A 20,719-nucleotide genomic window follows, 5' to 3' on the forward strand; every position below is an offset into this window, starting at 1 on the left:
CTTTTATCATGCCTTAGTGTGGAAGTATAAAAACCTGAAAATTGAATTCACATTGAGCCATGGAGGTGATAATCTTCATAATCAATGAAGTGAACTCAAGGTTTTGTGAAAACATCCTTCCGATTATTACTTGCGCTGTTATGCTATTTGAAAGGAAATCCAATTGAATTTACCTTTTAATCTGGGTAAATTTTATTTTTCTCTTTCACATTCCTATTCTCTCTCTCTCTCTTTCTCTCTCTCTCTCTCTCTTTCTCTCCTATGTTTTCTACAGTTGTGTATGCAGTACTGGCCAGAAAAGAGTTCATGTTGCTATGGTCCTATTCAAGTCGAATTCATATCGGCAGACATCGACGAAGACATCATCAACCGAATCTTCAGGATCTGCAACATGGCCAGGGTACTCACATATTCAAATATATATGTTTTAATAATAATAATAAATTTTTTGTACTTGTAATATACAGTAGTGTTCTACCTCTCATCAGAGAGGTTTCTTAATTTCTGACTGACTGGCAGGGAATCCCAGCTTTTTAACCTCTGTAGGGTCATTGTCAAGATGATCAGTACCACTTGGTTTATTAGTGCTCCTGGCTGTCATTATGGTCGTTGGAGACATCCAAGTCCAAGTCTGATGAGGAAAAGAAAAGTAAATGCAATAACAGTGTGATTGCTTACGTATCTGGAGTATCTGAGAAACTCAGAAGGATGTTCAACAAACACCATATCCATGTGTTTTAAATCCAAGAACATAATAAGACAGATACTGGCCCACACTAAAGACCACACACCCAAACACAGCAGTCTAGTATATGTTGTCCAATGCAGTTAAGAATGTGCAGTTTGTATATTGGGGAAACTAAACAAACTCTACACAAATGCATGCCCCAAAAGAGAAGGGGCATACAAGTTTTCCACAAGAGGTCTATCACTCATGTTGGTTGATAAAGCCTGGCTCACCATCTGCGTTCAAGTTTATCCCAAAGGTGTTGGACAGGCTTGAGGTCAGGGCTCTGCAGGCCAGTCAAGTTCTTCCACACCACACTCTGAAAACAATTTCTTTATGGAGCTGGCTTTGTGCACAGAGGTATTGTCATGTTGAAACAGAAAAGAGCCTTACCCGAACTATTGCCGGAACTTTTCAATAGTCTGCAAATGCATGTGGATGGGAGTGTATCCTAAGCATTTTTTAAGCTATAAATAATTTTATATTTACATTTTTGTATGAGACTTGTGTTGGATGCGAAATTTTAGGGAGGTGATTCAAGTTTATAAGATGGACAATCACTTGCCTGACACTTACTAGAAATACAAAATGGCCTGGATTTTCAGAAAATGCATTTCCTGACCTATATTTGACATATAACAATAGATAGTGGAAGGATACACCCAGGAACACAATATAACAACACATACACACATTTTTTATTTGATGTGACCTTTACTTCCACCTAAGGAGCTGGCAAGATGAACTGAGTCCTGGTTTAGTGAGAACTCCAGAGAGAAAATGGCAGTGTGGTAGGAGGTGGTGCAGTAACAACAGAGCATTTTGAAAATGATCCTCTCCTCCTTGTTCCTACTCATCTTCTCCCACCTCTGTTCCTTTCTCACCTCTTCTTTCCTTTCACTTCCTCACTTCCACTCTAGTGTCTCCTTTCTCGTTTCTTTCCTCCCCCCTTGCCTCCTCTTGTTACTTCCTTCTCGTCTCATTTTCTCACCCATCTATGATGGTACAGTTCTAGTGGTACCCTATCGTCTGCATGCTCCTATAGCGCTTAGTGAACTCCCCACTACTCTACTCTATATTCTGTCTCTCTCTCTTTCCATCTCAAACACATCACCAGTCTAGCGTGAAATGGCTCGTATCATCGACACAACAGCACATCTCACAGTGTGAGAGCAGCTCCAACCTAGCTGAGTCTGTACCACCAACCACTAAGCCATCAAATGAAGAGGGAGAGAGTGAAAGAGCAAGAATGAGAAAAGCTTTGATATAGAAGGGGAAAGGGAAATATACAAAGAAGAGGAAAACTAAAAGTCATGAAGGGAAAGAAAAGTAGTGAGTGAAATTGGGTAAAGGGAAAAAAAAGAGTGAGGCAAAGAAAGAGTCTAAAATAGTTGATTGGAAGAAGAGATGGAGGAAGTGGAGAAAAAAGGTGGTGTAGGAACGGAATAAGAGGAGAAATTGGAAGGCAGGTATAGTGAGAAGAGAGGGAAGGAAGTGGAGGAAAAAACAGACACAGCTGTATCTGATTGTGTGTATAAATGTCAATGTGCATATACTTGTGTTGCAAACCTAGCAGTAAATCAGCCTGACAGTGATGGCGGGTTTTGGTATTTTAGATATTGGATGCCAACCCGCCTCGGGCCAGACGTCTGAAAACATTATGTCTGCCGTGAAATTTAATTAAACATTATAAGATGTCGTCTTTGTTGAGTCCAATCCTATTTCTTTTGAAACAGCCTTTTGTTTGGAACAAGAACTAATTCGAGCACAACAGCATGCCAACACATGGAAATTGCTCTATGTATCACTTAATTATATCATTACCAAATGAGACCACCACTGGCAGCTTCTGATATACAACTACACTGCGTTCTACAACTATACTGTGTTTAGCTCAATGCTGATAAGATGGAGGTTCTGGTTGTTGCTCAAGAAAAGCTTTCCTCTGCTGCCTACTCCAACCTGTGTAATTTAGGGGTAATATTTCAACACCCATGTTAAACAGCAGACCAGATCTTGTTTTATCAACTTAAGAAATATTAGTAAACTGAGATCTATAGTTTGCTGACCTGCTGATTTTAAGATGTTTATACATGCATTTATTTCATCTCGCATTAATGACTGTAATGCTATTTCCTCCTCACTTAATATGTCTGCAGGCAATCCAGAATGCTGTCGCAAGACTTCTCACAAAGTCAAATAGACGGTCTCTCATAAACCCTATACTTAGACCTCTTCACTAGCTCCCTGTTACGAATAGCATCTAATTTAAAATTCTCACTTTTAATTACAGAGTATTGTATTGTCAGGCTTCTACAGATGTGGCTGCACTACTTGACCCTTACTCATCAAATAAGCTATATTTGCTGTCTGTCCCACGCACTCAACTTAAAACCTGTGGTGATTGAGCTTTTGAGGTTGTAGCACCTAAGCTATGGAATGCGCTCCCTCTGCTGATTCTGAGGATTATTTTGTGTAATATGTGTTGTGTTTTTAGTTTAGCACTTTTCAACATGTGGCTCAGGTGGGCACTGTGCAAATACATCTTACTTACTTGCTTTAAATATCTTTTTTGTCCAGAGACCTGCTGGATATGCTACATAACAGGAAATAAGCACTGTTTAGATAAAGCTTTCATAGTCTTTGGTGATGGAAGAAGATATGTTTTTCCTCCCGCTATCTAACTTGTTCCCCAGCTTCAGCGAAACCAAAAGCACACCTTCAAACTACACGTATGTCTTTTGAGATGGTTACTTTAAGATTATGTGCTTTGAATTGCTGCACTGTCTTAGCCATGAGACAAGTCAGACTGCACATTGAATCCTTTCTAATCATAGCTTGGTTGAACTTGTTTGGGCTGTAAGGAACAGAGGCAGACTTCTGTATAATAAATGTCAACAAGCATGGTGTCTAAATCATCACATAGCATGATTTAGACTTAAAGATGAGGTAAAAACAGGACAAAGAAAAAATATAATTCTGACATGCTAGCCTAACGAGACATTCTAGATGCAGTATAGGTTGTCCTCCACTATGACACACTACAGAGGGTATGACAAATTGTCATCTAATCCTGAAATTTAACAAACAAACACATTATTTTCTCAGGGGAGACAAGTGGATTTATGATTTGCGATTTAGTGACGTTTTGAAGCGTTACAGACACTGTAGCACTTGGAAGGTGTTTTAGTTGTTTATCTACTTTTACATTCCCCATAGAATTACTGCATGACATTGATTGTGTTGAAAAAAACCTGTGGTGATACAAATCCTAATTTTCACTCCTCTCTTTTCAGCCACAGGACGGTTACCGCCTGGTGCAGCACTTTCAGTTCATCGGCTGGCCAGCCTACAGGGACACGCCTCTCTCTAAACGCTCTATCCTCCAGTTGGTCAGGAGGTTGGCTAAGTGGCAGGAGCAGTATGATGGAGGAGACGGGAGGACTGTGGTACACTGCCTGTAAGTTCAACACAGACACACACACGTAGATACACATGTAGATACAGTAACATGTTATGAAATAGTAGGAAGCAAACAAACGTGCACTTAGTTTGTGTGTGTGTGTGTGTGTGTGTGAGAGAGACAAAGACAGAGAGTTTATAGATAAACTTAATGATAAAGTGCACTTTCTCTAAAAGAATGCACACACAGATTTATTACAAAACATACACACACACCCTTTAAGATGACACATACAATATATGGTATTATTTCTGGACATCCTTTCTTCAATAGACACCTTGCACAGATATGATCACATTAAGAGTCAGACCTGATGTCTCTGTTGTTTTGTATATTCTTGTATGATACATTATACATCGACATTTTAAACTATAAATCAGTAGAGTAACCATATACAAATATATAGTAAATGGCGTTAGAGTTTCCAGTTACATGTTTCACTGTCAGCTTTTATACATTTGAATAGTATTAGTGATGGTTATAGAAAAAAAAATATACTTTGTACACAAATACACAAACACTGCTCAGCTCCATGCATTTCCTGTCTGAGCAGAACAAATGAAGCTGATAATGAGGGAGGGAAACAGAGGCTATAAAATCTATAGATGAGAGATTAAAGGGAACTTCACTAACAAGAACACAAAAACACTCACATGCACACACACTCAAACATTGCCTCAGGTGCCTCACTGGTGCTTATCCAATCAGCTTCCTCTGTCACAGCTCATTGGGCCAATCAGAACTGGCATTGATTTGTTTTTTTCTAACCGCTGTGAGGTTTTGTTTGCGTTCAGTGTGTTTTCTATCTCTGTGTGAAAGAGACAGTTTGAAATACACGCTGTTATGGTTAAAACCTACTTGTGACTAATGCAAAAATCTTTACACACATATTCTATCTTTGACCCCCAAGTCAGATCAAGACCCATAACCCAATTGCATTAATGGGCTTCACTCTTCTTATATGTGCATTTGTTATTTTACAATAAACAGATACTAGCAAATTAATAAAGGCATTAAAATTTATTTGGGAGCAAAATAATTTGGTTGTAATGACGCTACTCGCTACCCTGACTGTCATCCTCAACCTCACTTAACTGTAAGTGAAGGGGAGGCAGGCTTTCTCTGTTTCTGGCTAAAGACAGCTACACTGGCTAATCTGCCCCAGCTATTGATTTCACAGTCTCAGTAATACTAAAGCTAAGGAGAAACATGATGGTTCAATCAGTAGCTGGTGAAAATAGATTTTCTTTCTGCACTTCATTTGTCCTGGAGGTTGGAGTCCGATGGGTCTTTAATGCTGAGCACATGTCAGATTTTCAGCAAATCATGGTGGAACCTGTTAGAGAATTGTGAAGAGCAGCACACTTAACACATCAATATGTCTGTGCAGTATTTATTTAAAGTATATAGATGTGTAATTTAGATAGAGGGGAATAACAAATACACCATGCTGTCTTGTTCCAACAGATATATTCACAGCTTGTACGAGTTCATATAATGAAATAATGTAGTTGGTTTTTCATAAACAACTTGAATCAAACATCAATTATGTCCATGAAGTTCTTTCTCAAAGTCACCAGCCACATTGACTGCCATTATTTCATCTAGATCTTTATTGCAAAGGATTTTAAATTCTAAAATTGTTGATCACCTCTCTGGGCATGATGCAAACATGAGCTCTATAAATATAATAATAAAGGGGAAGTCAGAAATCTGTTTTCCAACCACAAAAAAGGAGATATAACTAAAAATAGCCTGCATTATGATACTGAATTAGCTTGGGGTGTTCATCATAGAGAAAGTGAGCACACCCATAATTTAGTAGGCCTAATAATCAACCAATGCACAGTAAAACTGATAGGATGTATTGTTTGATTCTGAGGTTAAACAGCTACCACACCTACATTTTGTGAAAGTTATTCTGCTATTTGTTTGACTCAGTAATATTTGAGTTTTGACCTGCCTTGATTTTATTGGGTTTTGCTGGTTGTTCTTCAGTAATTGGGTTTAATGTAGTTTAGCCCCAAGATGTATCTGACAGCACTGATGTAATATGTATTTGCTATCATTTTTGTCCCTTACCTAGAAATATCTTTCGACACTAAAGCCTAAATCTAAAAAAAATGAAACTAACATGAAGTCAGAAAAGTAGTGCATAAGGGATACCTTTGCATTTTAAATTTTATTCTCAAATATTAATATCCAAACCCAGTTTAATGAAGACCCAAGGCGCTATGTCCCATTCCAAAATATATTTACATATTTACATGTGAAAAAATAAAACCTGAACATTAATTGTTTATGAGGTAGAGGTATCACTATGAAGGGGTTCTGAGCCTGGTCTGGTCTAGTAGCAAATTCTGTGAATGACAAATATATATATTTTTTGCCTTTTTTGCAATTTCATTCAATTATAGGCATTCAACAAGAATAGGAAAGTTAATAAAATCTGAAAAATTGAACACTAATCTGACACAATCTACGATGATTGGAGAGCAAACAATGGTGGTCCTGACATTGCTAATGCAGAGTAGCCAGACAGTGGGTGATTTCTGTGATGGCTGCCACTCCACCTCACAGTACCTGAATATTTTATTCAATCTGAATAAAGAAGGAATTCAGCTGGAACCAGGTGAGACAGGAAAGTCTGGAGTTCTTTTCATGGTGGGTGGTCTGAATGCTGTCTGGCAGAGCACTGACTGCTGATTGGACCACATATCCAGTAAAAATACAATGTATACACACAAATGATGAATGAAATTGCATCACTGCATCAATTAGGCTACAGCAAGTTATCCTCTGTATAAAATCTAAAAAAAAACTCCAGTTAAAAGGTGAACTCATCTGTTCAAATGTCCATTAGTAGAGCTCATATTCTTTTGCTCCATGCAGTGACAATTTCTTTTTACTGCATGTTCACACTGTCACATCCTGTCATTTTTTGTCTCATTTTCTCAACTTTCATTGTTGCACTTTCACTTCAGGTAGCATTAACAAAGTCTTATAATGTCTCAGATTTACTTTCTAGAACATGTATGTACTGTGTACTGTAAGCTGGACGATTTCACCTAAAACCAAATCACAATTAGCCTATTTGAACTTTTCACCTCGATTACCATTATTGAACGATTATTTTGTTTTTGAATGTTGTTTTTTGTTGTTTCTTTGCCCTCATATATGACAAGGTTTGTACTGTAAATATGCTCAACTATTAAAGCTGGGTTTATTTATTCAAATATTTCACAAATCCATTATCTAAATGTAGGTAATGTTGACGTGCACCTTGCAGGGACATGGTTCCCCTATATTCAGCGCATCCCTGCTGAATTATGACTGCTGCTACTAAACTTTCACTCAATTATTTAATATCAGTGCGGAACTAATTATTTTCACCCGCTCACTGTGTGAGCATGGTAAATCACACTTTGCTAGCTTCCTCTCCTCATTCATTTAAGGACATCTATGTGACAGGTGCCGCTGTAAGAGCAGCAGGAGTCATTTAACTGCAGTGCAATGTTTTTTCCTAATATCTTATAAGGACACACAAACACACACAGGGTGTGTTTTTAAATTTGGATTTGCCCTAAGAGATCGCAGAAGATTCAGATGTTAATGGCAGAAATCAATAACATAATGTATAAGCATGTTCTTCTGACTTATCTATAATTGTGCATGCACAATTGGACAAGAACACACAGAACTTTATTCAATCACTAAACTTAATCTAATGGATGATTACTATAATACAACTCCTCCAAATGTAATGACAAAATGCCCTTGAGAATGACACATGGAAGCGCAGAACGAAGCAGTTTGTGTGTGCCTTCCAAAACCGTAACAAATCATTACAGAACAAATTAAAATGTTTTCTGATGTTACACAACTATCATTAAGGATAGAATGGACAGATTTGTTGTTAAGTGGTTTGTACAAGTGATTTAGGAGAACTGGCTGCATTCACCAATTTTCTTGTATTTTGAATTTTCTCCGAAACACAATTTACTAGTCATAGTGGGAGTCTGCTGTTATTCCAAATGGATTCACTAATGGATTGTTTATTTTGTTAGTTTAAAACAAGTTAGAGTATGAAAAGTTAGAGAGTTAGAGAGTATGAAAATCCTTTATAAATTACACTTCATAATTATTTTGACATTATCCTGTTTGACTCCGCAATTCAAATTATAATATAATTCTTAAATAAACAATAACATCATTCACTTTCATTTCACTGTATAACACTACAGTATCAATATGAAAATCTCAAACTGCAAAATGACATCAATGATGCACTCTCTTTATATAAAATAGTGTAATCTTTTGGATCCCGTCAGGGCTTTGGAAGAGAGTGACAGCGTACTGATATATTGGCAGAGACAGATGAATGGTTGTTGTTGCCATTTAGATTACTAAAGGCTGTGCCTGTGCAAATGTGAACCTTGTTAGAGCTTCAACTCAGACAGACTTACCAATCTAAACCTATTCCCTAAATTCCACTGCTGATGCTGTTGAAATGATGTACTTTCATTTATGGACCTCTAGGACTTCACAAACTTGAAAGTTCTTCTTTTAACCCTTTGATGTTATTTTCATGAATGAACACTTCCTGACATGGGGCAGGTCACGTAGCCTTATATGGTATTACTGGGGCGTTGATTATGCAAATTTACAATTCTCGTGAAAGCATGCTCATTTATACACACAAAGGATTTATTATTTGTACATGTGTTATTTACACAGTTATCTAAATCTGAATCTGATCTGGCATGCTTGTACCATATGAAAAAATAAGATAAAGTTAAGATGACACTCTGAAAGTGTCTTGCAATTCCCTGAAACACACAATTAAGACAAGAACTATGGATTTCTCTTCTGTATTTTCCTGTGGTTTATTACATTATTTTGGTAAAGAAAAAATAAAAATTCACAACTTTCCCCTGTGCATTTGTGTATCTTTGTTTCAATGTCCATTGTGTGGTTTGCTGTCATTGCTTCAATTGTTTCAATAAGGTACATTAGTATGGTTAATTTCTTTTTAAGTCATTTTCAGTTTCACCACACTCCTGAAATCGCATGAACACTACTGTTTATTCAAGTGCATCTTTCCAACATCTATACTGGTTCCATGGCTACTATCACATAATGCCATGGAATCACCTAAAAGTTACATCATATATTTACTAGTAATTCACAAAGCAACAGAAATCAACATATTTAAATTGAAGATAATTAACTCAATGTGAGGTATTAACTCAATATATCAGTTAGTTTTGAATTTACAAAATTGGGGGTTCACACCTTAATCTTTAACTAAGAGCATTTTTGTAATGAACACCAACAGAATAACCCTATGCAAAAATATCTAATAAGTGTTCACGGCTATAGTATTGAAAATGTTGTTAATTAATGTACTCAGTCATGCAAATAATGTGTTCAGGAACCCATAAAAATGTAAACGCTGTCTGTAGCTTACAACGTGACATATGCCATTGTGTAAGAATGCCACAGTACGCTGCTCTGCTCTCCCACACTTTTTAAACTTGATTCTGAACACTCACCTCCACAAATAAAACTCATCACACTCGCGCTACATAACGTTTAGCTTTAGAGGTAGTTCTTGGTTATTTTCATTGTGTCCTGTGATGAAAAACAGAGGTGAAATGTTCAAAGGAATGATAACACGAACCATGCATTTCTCATTCAGATTTTCTTATTTTGGTCCGCTCTTGTCTTTCCTAATAAATAAGGCTCCTTCTCACAACAAATGTGAAATTAATTACTTTGAGTCTCCATCTCAAGGCTGAAATGTTTCACTTGTTGCAAGCAGCAAAAATAAAGCCCTCAACAATACTTAATAACTTAATTATAATAAAAGCAATTATTCTAAAAAATAAACACAAAAGTGATCACACATTTTCAGTGCACAGCGTAAATATTCATACAATAGTCATGCAAGGGCATTTTCTGGAATGACTGATGCCATTGTTGTTCCTGGGAGGACATTCTCCAAATCTTATCTTTTCCTATACCCTTAAAACTAAAAATGTAGTTTTTTCTAAAGGCCATTCATCCTACATACAAACATGGGCCAAATATTGCTTCTTGTGCCCTGTTTTACTAAGTTGAATTAAAACCTATTGAAGTGAGTTTTCTCAGTTTAGGGTTTAGGTTACAAGAGCATTTTTTTGAAAGGCTGACACAATCAACCTCAGCACAGCAGCTGCAACAAAGCGGCAAAAGAGAAATGCCTGAAAGGAAACATTCCATTCCATAATAAACACATTTTAAAAAGTAGGGTTCCCTGGGTGATGAAAGGTAAAAGACAAGTCCTTCTGTTCTGTAAAGGAGGGGAGTGAACATATCTGACTGCAAAGCAGCTGGTCAAAGCAGCTGGTCTTTGCCTTCTGTTTTTAAGTTTCTCTTTCTTAATTATCTTTCTATACCCTTTTCTGTCTTCCCTTCAACTCATGCTCTCCTGTTCTTATTTATTTTATTGCTTTTATTTGTGAGCCTGATAATTTTGGCTTACACACCTACGTTTGCAGGATGACAATGTTACTGCTTGATGATAAAGATCTTTTGTCTTTCTGCCTTCCCACTCTTCCCCTCCTTCTTCGTCCTCCTGCAGTACCGGCGGAGGTCGTTCTGGAACGTTCTGTGCCATCTGCAGCATCAATGAGATGATCCAGCAGCAGAACATTGTGGATGTTTTCCACACCGTCAAAACACTGAGGAACAACAAGACTAATATGGTGGAGACTATGGTGAGGACTCACAACACACACATTTATTCTCTTATGGTCAATTTTCTATTTGTGATTCTTAACTTACTATACTAATTTTATCTTTCTCTATATTTTCTACTTCTGTATGTTTATTGCTATGCAACAATATACCAATGCAAATTCATTGTATGTGTAAACCTACTTGGCAATAAAACTGATTCTGATTTTAACTTTCATCCAACACATGCACACTTAATAAATGAGAACAGACCAAATGTATTGCAATACCAATGTAGTGAATCACTTAACGACTTAAATTTACTCACACAACTGTTTTCAATAAGTAAATACTAGACTGGGAATGACAACTAGCCTACAGTGACACCTAACAAGACATTCAACCAAACAGTTAGCCTTAAGTCCAGTTGAATCTCTAAATGTTCATCCTGTAATTAATCCAAACAAAAAATATTTTTAAAAAGCAAGCACTAGAAAGAAAATCTCATTAAAAAGTTTCCATATATAACTTTGGGATAATTATTTTGTTTAATTTTGCTTAGCAAAAACAATTAAGAAATCATTTTGCAGATGACCTACCTTTGCTTTTCATTCTGTTCCCTCCACAGGAACAGTATAAGTTCTGCTATGAAGTGGCTCTAGAGGCTCTCAGCTCCTTCTGAAGTTTTCTTTTCTGATTCGCCGTTGACGCTGCCTGTCATTCTCAACGCAACACTGGGACACACAAAGTGCAAAACTGCTTTGTGCTGTCCCGAATCCAACCTGTGAGCATGTGTGCCTGTATGTATGTATGTGTGTGTGTGTGTGTGTGTTTGAGAGTGTGTGCACTTGATTATGTGTGATTAAGAGAGGGCGTGCTTGCATACTTGACTGTGTACATGTGTATCTATGTGTGTGCTTGTGACAACACATACACACGCATACAACCTGTACAGAAGAGGGAAAAAAAGTGAGAAACATACACACTGATGATTTCCATGTGTGTGTTCACTTCAGCAAGACTGGGGACCTTACATGCTTGTACAAAGAAAAAAGAGAAAATGATATGTTGAAAACAAAATGAGATGTTTAAAAAAACACCACTTTTTCCTTCTCTCTCTCTCTGTCCTCTCTGCTGGGCTGTGATGTGACTATTGTACAGTATTTCCTTTTTAGATATATTCTCCGCCTTGAATGTTGTCTCCCTCTGAAGGCTGGATGCACACTGGAAGATTTTTTGGGAACATTCCCATTTAGCTGAGGAAGTGATGCCTTAACTTTGCATTTTGGATTCCAATATTTATCCACCCAGAGTATGCATTTATAGAAATTAATGAAACATGTTTGGCTGTCTTTACTCAAATGTGGATGTTGTTGATGATTCACTTAACTCGATCAAAGCAAAAACCAACAGACCACTTATATTTCTGGCATTTTTCTTTGAAATCACAAGCTGATAAATTTCCTTGCGTCTTTGACTGCATCAAAGTTAAATGCTAATGATACTTGTAATTCAATAATTGGTTACAGAAATTCTCAGTATGTCTTCTTTAAATTCATTCTGCATCAAGGCAAAGTCATTTATGGCTTTCTTTTGAAAAAACAGCTTGCTTTTATTGGGAAAAAAATGGTTACAAATAAAAAGGAAGAAGTTGCATATCACATGCTACAGTGAGTGGAGCAAGTGCATGGTGAAGAATAACAACAGCTGTAAACAAAAAATAACAATAAAAAAAAATACATGCGTTGCTTTTAACACCAGATCTTGTTGTTGTTATCTGTGATGCATGTTGTCATTGGGCTGTAAGAAAAAAAGTTTTATAAATGTTTTTGGATGGCTTTATGTAAAAGCAATCTTCTCAAAATCTTATAGTGTGCATCCACCCTTACTGTAAATAAGATAAGACAACCACAGTCAAACAAACAAACAGACAAACAACATGCACCAGACACATTCCAAATAAAGGTTATCATTTCAAAACACTATTGCTCTAAAATGCTCTGTCAGTGTCATTTTCAGCAACTCTGTGGTTATGGTTTGGAAAAAATGTCTTGTTACTTTACTACAAACTGTCCATTTAGTCATGTTGTCCAAAACATTAAGATATATATTTTTGCATAGTACACATTTAGCTGACGCCCACATTCAGAGTGACTTAGAATGAGGGAAGCAGATTGCTATGAAGTTATTTCAGAAGCAAAAACATATAATATATGTGGCTGACGCAGGACTATAATAAGCACGGCCAGTTATTTCATTCGGACTGGGAGTGCCTGAACGTTGCCTACCCTAGTTTTAAAGAGACATTTAAAAAAGAACATGGCTGTTTGAAATTAGCTTGTGATAGTCTGGTTACAGGTCACCCTGCATGTCTTCTGTAGTTTGAACTGAACATCCATATGGTCATTCCAGATGAAAAGACCAGAAACTAAATGTAACTTGTTTTGTCCAGCTGGTTTGTGTTGTTTTGAATGAATTGTCTTGCTTTAACTTGAAAGGACAATGATCAAACTGGGATAAATTATTAACTGATATCGAGACTGGCCCAACCATGTCTACCCTCGTCCCTCCTGAACTGCAGACAGGAAAAAGCAAGAGATCAATGGCCTAACATTTCTTTTCACTACAGTGTAGCTTGTATATTCATACAGTTAAAATATTGTTGGTTTTGATGATTTGGACTTAACCCGGGCTGTGAAAATTGTGTATTGTTCTTTTTCTCCCACGGTAGATGGTATTTATTTGCAACCCGGTCTCACTCCCAAGTCGTCACATATGGACGCTTGGTCAAGAGCCATAATCGTCAGTTTGTGACACACTAGGGATCCCTTTGACGTCATAGTTCGACGTATTGAGGGAAGCCCTGTTGTGTCAGTTTTTGATGGTAAAGGCAAGTATGATATTTAAGAGAAAAGACGAAGTAAGGAGGTGATTGGGGTGGATAGAGGGCCAGAACCTGGACCTTGAAGTGCGAAACAAAACATTAAATGTTTTTATTTAGTTAACTTAATTCTTAATTGACATACATAGCTATTTTAACCCAAACCATGATCTTTTCCTAACCTTAACCAAGTAGTTTTGTTGCCTAAACCCAACCAAGTACTTTCTGTGCCTAAACCTAACGAAACTGCAACGTTTCACGACTTTAATTATGTGCGTTTCAACATGGCAATGTATCGAAACGTTACATTTTATCTTGAAAGTGTAACCGGATATTGCATATTTATTGTTGCTAAGTGTTGCTAACTTGACTGTGGATCCCTAAACGTCAATAATTGATGCAAAAGGGCTACCCAAGTCCTTAAAAAGCGACGACAAAGGGCCTTGACCATGCGTCAGACATTTGACGAGTAGGGAGTGAGACTGTGTTGTTATTTGAACCATGCAGCATTAGCTTTGGAAAAGCAATAAGAAGGAAAATATAATATATTTGCACACCTATTTTCCAATAAACATTAGTCTCTAAAATAAGAAAAAAAAAGGAAATGGGTTGTGAATCAAATTGGTCACGAATGACTGCAGTGTAAACTTTACCCACAATGGTTAAAATGATAGACTTGTTGAGTTTCCTTGATATAGGTCAAATCCATAAGCCTACTAGGTTTCATGTATTAAATTCAGGATGAATTTCAGTGAAAAATAAGCTTTTGGATTAAGCTATTTTCCAGTCTGCCATCGATCACTAAAATGACAACACAAAAACAAAGATACAGGTTACATTTACATTTCCTCTGCAAACGGCCTTCAGTTTGCTTTTTGCTAAGCCCATTCAGGTTTGTAGTCTAATAGGAAATGATTTCAGTTGATGACTGACCCCAGGGAGAAAGAAAGTCAACATGGTTGACAGTTCAGATGCTATATGTAACGTAATGAGAATTATGCAGCATATGACGCTGACCTCAGCTTCCCATGACATCCTCATTCAATCAGCCTTTTGTTTTTTAATGTTTTACTTTCTCTGTTGCCCATTTACAAGATGTGAGACCAAACAACAAACAAATTTTAAAGTTGAACTCCCTGTTTTTGTTTTAGCACCTTCTGAACTGTGTTGAGTCAAAAGAACTGTGATAACATTTAGGGTACTTTTGGGGACTAAAGCAATGTCACAGTGTAGGTTGAGGTAATATGGCTGCCAAGACACCAGATTAATGCCTTCAGTTTCCAACATAGACCTGTTTTAGAAGAATAATTGAAACTAATGACAAAGGCAGTTTTGTAAGCCAGTAGATTAAAAAAGTGTAGCCCATAATGTGATTTCAGCCATCAATTCATACCAGCAGCTGTCAGTATTTTGAGACAATGGATTACCCAGTTTTGAATGAAACTTCACATTTCAAATGTGAACATTTTTTAGTTAGCAAAGTTTGTTCGTTAGTATCAATGCTTTTGACCAGAACCGGTACTTGTGGTAAAATGTTCAGTATGCGCTTATGTTTTCTTTGTTTGCTGGAGTCCAGTCAGGCTTCTTAATGGACCTATCAAGACAAAAACAGTAAGAGTGTTATATTGAAGACAATGTGAATGCCAGAAATGTTCATCATTTTTACTTCCATTAAGGCTTTATTTTCTTGGCTTAGTTCATGGCTGTTCATCTGTATTATATATTTTGTTTGTTTTGTTTTATATTTTTGTCTGAAATCTTGTCTGAAATTTGTACATTTCTTTTATATAATTATTATTGATGATTATTTGTCTAGCAAAGTGTTGTTTAGATCTGGTGATGCCATTACCATTGGTTGTTTAGTTGTTTGAAATGTGGTTAACATGAAATAAAGGGACCAAAATGTTGAATGTGAACTCATCTCTCTCAGCCCTAATAGTGGTGTACTTAAAATTGCATGAATGTATCTGATGGATCTGACAGTTGAATGTCACAACACATGAGAAAATACCTGTGATCCTAAAGTGTTGTTCTTTGTATATACCGTGCAAATTACATATCTTGGTTTCAGCACCAGCAAAATATTTAATATTTACTTATTTCAGAAAAAGCCTGGTTTTACGGATACTGAGGTGAAATCTCACTCTCTTCTATTTGGCAAATAACAGTGCCGTAGTATACAAACATTTGGATATTAAAAACTCCCACATTTGAACAGTTCTCACTGCCTTTGGGGCCCAACGTGTGCCACTGTCTAACACAGCTACGAACAGTCTTACAGTGGCAGGCTTTAGAATCAAACAAGATCTGGTACAGTGATTCTTCAGACCAGGTTAAGATCTGGGACAAGTCCACACAGTGCTCGTTTTTCAGTCCACAAAGATGTAACATATATAAAACAGTAACCCTTCACCCTTGTTTTTTTTTTTGCTAGTGCAAACAGTTGGCACACAGCAAGATGATGTACATCATCATCTCACTGCACAATGTACAGTGTACATGAGCGACATGTTTTGAGGTCTGCATTGTTGTTGCTGACCTTGTTGTTAGCTAGCATCGTGGCTAACAAACAGACATCCCTGAATAGTTTCCAACATGAAGCAGTAGAAGAAGAGTGAAGAAGGATGATAGATATGATTCATCACCTAAAATTAGAAAAAAAAAATCAATCAATATGCCAACTCTTACAGCCTTGTTTACTTACAAAATGAAGTAAGGAATGATCTATTTATATGGCACTTCACAAAGTGCCTTACAATAAAAGCAATCAAACACAACATAGCAAGCAAAAGGCAGGGTACTAACAAACAAAAAAACAACAAAATAGAAATAAACCTAATGTAACAAAACCACAAAACAGAAATTGTCAAATTGGTGTATAGCCTAAGTATGTCTGAAAAATAACTAGGGAATTAAATGATCTACCAGTGAGAGCACAACAACTACTCCAACATGTAGGTATGTTAACAATAAAGAAATGGTCTCCCTTATTATAGGCCAGGGTGTTTAGATTACTATGGGCAAAACATTTCTGAGATGTACTCAAGGGATTCACCTTTTTCTAAATGTAAAATATTATATTTAATGATCAATTCTACTGGTAGTAAACAAATGATAAATGGTGAAAAACAACCATGGTTAAAACTAAAGGTCTATATACACAGGGCATGGCAGCCATGTAACTACTCACCAACATTATTCTGTTTAAGTGTTTAATCTTGAGACCTCTGCTTTTTGTTTCCTCTCTAAAAGTCATGAGCTCCCATTATGATCCCTGAACTGAGAAGATAAAATAAAATAGCAGAGGTCTTTATAAGCTGCTATTTTTTTTTTTTAATCAATCAGAGTGAGTGATGAATGCAGCTCTAAGCCAATGGCCTCATCCTTTATTTAGCTGGTTGATTCCCAAGGAGCTCATAAATATGCATGAGCCTGAGATTAGCATAGGCACCAAGGACAGGGCCTGTACCTTGGCATTATGACGATCAATCAGAAACACTAAGGGGCTCCTCAGAGGGAAGCTGTCTGTCAGCTTGGCTTTGGGCTGAGTTGATGCACACATACACAGATACAAAAAAAGGTACGCTCCGAGCATAGTTAACACATGGACACACACACACACATCACACAAAAATCTTCAGAAAGCATGAATCTACAAAAACACACACACACACACAAACTACAAGACTGCAATCCATGTACACACCTAAGGGCACAGACAAGGCATGCATATATAAAACAAAAACAGTCTCACATATACACATAAACCACACAGATAAGAAGCCAGTGTCAATGTTTATCATTTGTCTCATATTCTTTCTCCTCTCTCCTTCTGTTTCCGACTTTTTTCATTCCTTTTCAGAACTGAGTTTGTAATGAGTTTGAAAATTGGCCCATTTCATTTGCTCTCACTGAAATGTCATTATCTGGGAGAAGAAGGAGGGGTTCAGGGTGGAACAGTAATATATATTTTTCCACTCTAACAGGGTTATTAATATATTTTCTCCCAGAGAATTTGTAACAAGGTTATTTGGTGTCCGCAGCAGATTATATGCATCTCCATGTGCCTCATTTAGACTGATTCAGAAAATCTGATTCATCCACCTTCATGCATTATTCTGCACCTGTACTGCATTTTACTGCATTGACTGTAAATCCATTTTATGATTTTACATGCTGTAAAAGCTTTATCCAGCAAGTGTTACAGTCCCATTCATTTAAACATGCATGCCAAACAAAAGTGTTCCTTCTTGGATGGATTCGGGATTGTTCGGCCCAAACAAGCACTTTGATGCCCTTGCTGAACATATCTACTGTGCTTTTACAGTGAGATGACAAACATTTCAAATTTTCTGAGCTCAGTGTGAAGTTTTTGTATACTAAACCTTAATGGTTTGAAATAGCCTGTTTCAAAGTGCAATAACAAACCGTGTGTGCCATTCAAAGTGTCCTGTCAAAAGATGTACAAGTCTTTTATAATGGTGGTCCATGTGGATGGGATTTTTTTTGTTGTCGTTGTTGTTGCTATACCATCATTGGCCAGTGGTGGGAAAGTTTATAAATAAACCCATGTTGAAAACAAAAAATCAAATAATTCCACACAATAGGAAAATTGCTACTACATCCATTTATGGCTAACGGTCAGAGTGGAAATCAGGCTTGTTCTATTATATCTGTGAAGATTCTCAGTCATCCAGGTCATAGTTATCCAAGGTGAGTTAAAATCAAGGGCAAGTGGACTTGGTTTAAGATACTCTTAGACATTTCACCTCTCATGCAAGATGCTTCTTTATGTCTGACTGACTGGCAGGGAATCCCAGCGATTTAAACTTTGTGGGGTCGTAATCAAGGTGATGGATACTGCTTGGTTTGTTAATGCTCCTGGTTGTTGTAACAATCATTATGGTTGTTAGAGTCACGTTAGACCAAGTCTGAACGACCGTCATTGGCATTGTCACAAGGCCAAATGTGAGAGTTTGTTGACAGCATTGTAAGTGGCATATGTGGTGTTTCAGCCCTCCTCCCTGTTGAGAGATGCTTTCTCTTCTCTGGTGTAGATGGCTTCTTTTATTCCTCTTTCAAACCATCTGTGCTCCCTGTTCAAGTATGAACATTGTTGTCATCAAAATCGTTGTCTCATGTCCATCAAATGTAAGTAAACTGCTGAGTCTTGACCTGAGGAGTTGGCCCTTTTGTGTTGAGCCATGTGTTTGGTTAGTGGCTGTTTAGTTTCCTCAGTATACGGGTCTGTGCATTCCTCACTGCACTGGACAGCATACACTAGATTGCTATTCTTGTGTTTTCGTGAGCAGTCTTTCGGGTGGATCTTTCTTAGCAGTAAAAGTGGTAGTGGTACAGACAGAAAATTAATAATAGTACGACTACTACTACTACTACTACTACTACTACTACTACTAATAATAATAATAATAGGACTAATGATAATTGTTGCAACGGGTGATGATAACTGAGCTCAGGGCTAAAATGATCTCCTTTTTACATGCAAAAGTTATAGCCAAAAAAATTTCTGGATTTCTGTGTAGTGTATGACAGTGTAGGCTACTGTAATCTGTGACTGTTTTCAACATATTCTATAATGTTTATTGCAAATAAAAAACATAAACATCTGCTCATCTGACACAGATCACAGCGGCAGGCTGAAACAAAACAATGAACAGATGATGCAGCTGTGCAGATGTCATATTTAACTGATGTCGCTTTAAAATCACGGCTTACAGGCCGGGACATCTCATTTCGTGAAATGCCTGTTCACTCTAGTCCTGTCTCCTTGTGTCTCCTCCTTGACTCCTCCACTCGCATCTCACAGGTGGGAGTGACCAAGGAGTCGAGGAACCAGGAGGCGAGGAGGTATAAACTGAGAAATGAGAAAAGCCTTTGATATTACCACAGAGTTGATGTGTTCTGTGAACACTTGCACTTTCTGTTTTTTTATTTATTTTATTTGTGTCATCCACATACAGTATCTGAAGAACTTCAGGGCTCTGCTCTCCACGCTTCTGTATGTAGAATCCCCCATTATACTGGAAATAGGTGATTCAGACAGAGGTCCAGTAGTTCACAAATCTTGTCTGGGCTGAGGTTAGTTCTCTTGTTCAGGGTGTTGTAGCAGTCATGTCCTTACGGTTTCCACTGCCTCTGCGGTGGGGATACATCACTGTGTAATGATTGCACAGCTTACACATCGCTTAAACTGACAAACTAGATGTATTTGACTTTTCTGTTGCCTTTATAAAACAATCTACATAATTACAATCCACAGTAACATAGTAAGACACTAATACAATAAATAACACTAATCAGAAGTTCCATAGTCATGTCTTCAGTTTTCAAAATGTTTAAATGTGTAGTGCAATTAAACACTATTTAACCTTTTCTGCATGATACATGTATAAAATGAACCACTGGCATGAAAGTGAAGCACTTCGTATTGTTACTGCTGAAGATAAAAAAAACTTTGAAAAAACCTGTGACCTCAACTCATTTACCTTTTTGTGTCTGTGTAAATCCTGCTGTTATTCCAACGATTCTGCTAGCGGGGGAAGCAAACGAGATGCTAAGTCATGCATGACTCAAGGTGCAATCCATCAGCTCCACTCTCATTCATTTCTGCTGTGTTTCTGTGGAGTTGGACACAAAATGAAGACATATGGGAAATTTCACCTACACTGCGGAACAGAATGGAAGAGGTCTGTGATGTCGCAGTGCATACGGTACAAGCCTAAAAAAGCTGTTGTCATTTTCATCACAAGTTTCATATTGGGTTAGTTTTACAGTTGATACACGTGCCTTAAAAGAAGCAGTGAAGCCTAATGAAAAGATTTGTCTTGGAATTGAAAAGTCACATGTTTGGGATCAGTGTCATACAATCCTGTGCAGTATAAGGATTAAGTGAATTAGAGGTGCAACA

The 20,719-nt window shown here is 37.2% G+C and overlaps 1 protein-coding gene across 2 annotated transcripts in view; it reads left to right on the forward strand.

The window, feature by feature from the left end:
- The window catches only part of ptprt (protein tyrosine phosphatase receptor type T), a 328,330-nt gene extending 314,581 nt beyond the window's left edge, over positions 1-13,749 (forward strand). For both annotated transcript variants that reach the window (XM_038696881.1, XM_038696882.1), the window contains 4 exons: positions 275-400; positions 4,024-4,187; positions 10,816-10,951; positions 11,539-13,749. In XM_038696881.1, the coding sequence (XP_038552809.1) occupies positions 275-400; positions 4,024-4,187; positions 10,816-10,951; positions 11,539-11,592 (480 nt within the window). In that variant the 3' untranslated portion in view covers positions 11,593-13,749. The remainder of the gene's footprint in view (positions 1-274; positions 401-4,023; positions 4,188-10,815; positions 10,952-11,538) is intronic.
- Positions 13,750-20,719: the final 6,970 nt, after the last annotated feature.

This window comes from Micropterus salmoides, unplaced genomic scaffold, assembly GCF_014851395.1.
Source record: "Micropterus salmoides isolate LMB-PRFRI ecotype aquatic unplaced genomic scaffold, ASM1485139v1 Ms_hic_scaffold_4, whole genome shotgun sequence".
Lineage (NCBI taxonomy): Eukaryota > Metazoa > Chordata > Actinopteri > Centrarchiformes > Centrarchidae > Micropterus > Micropterus salmoides.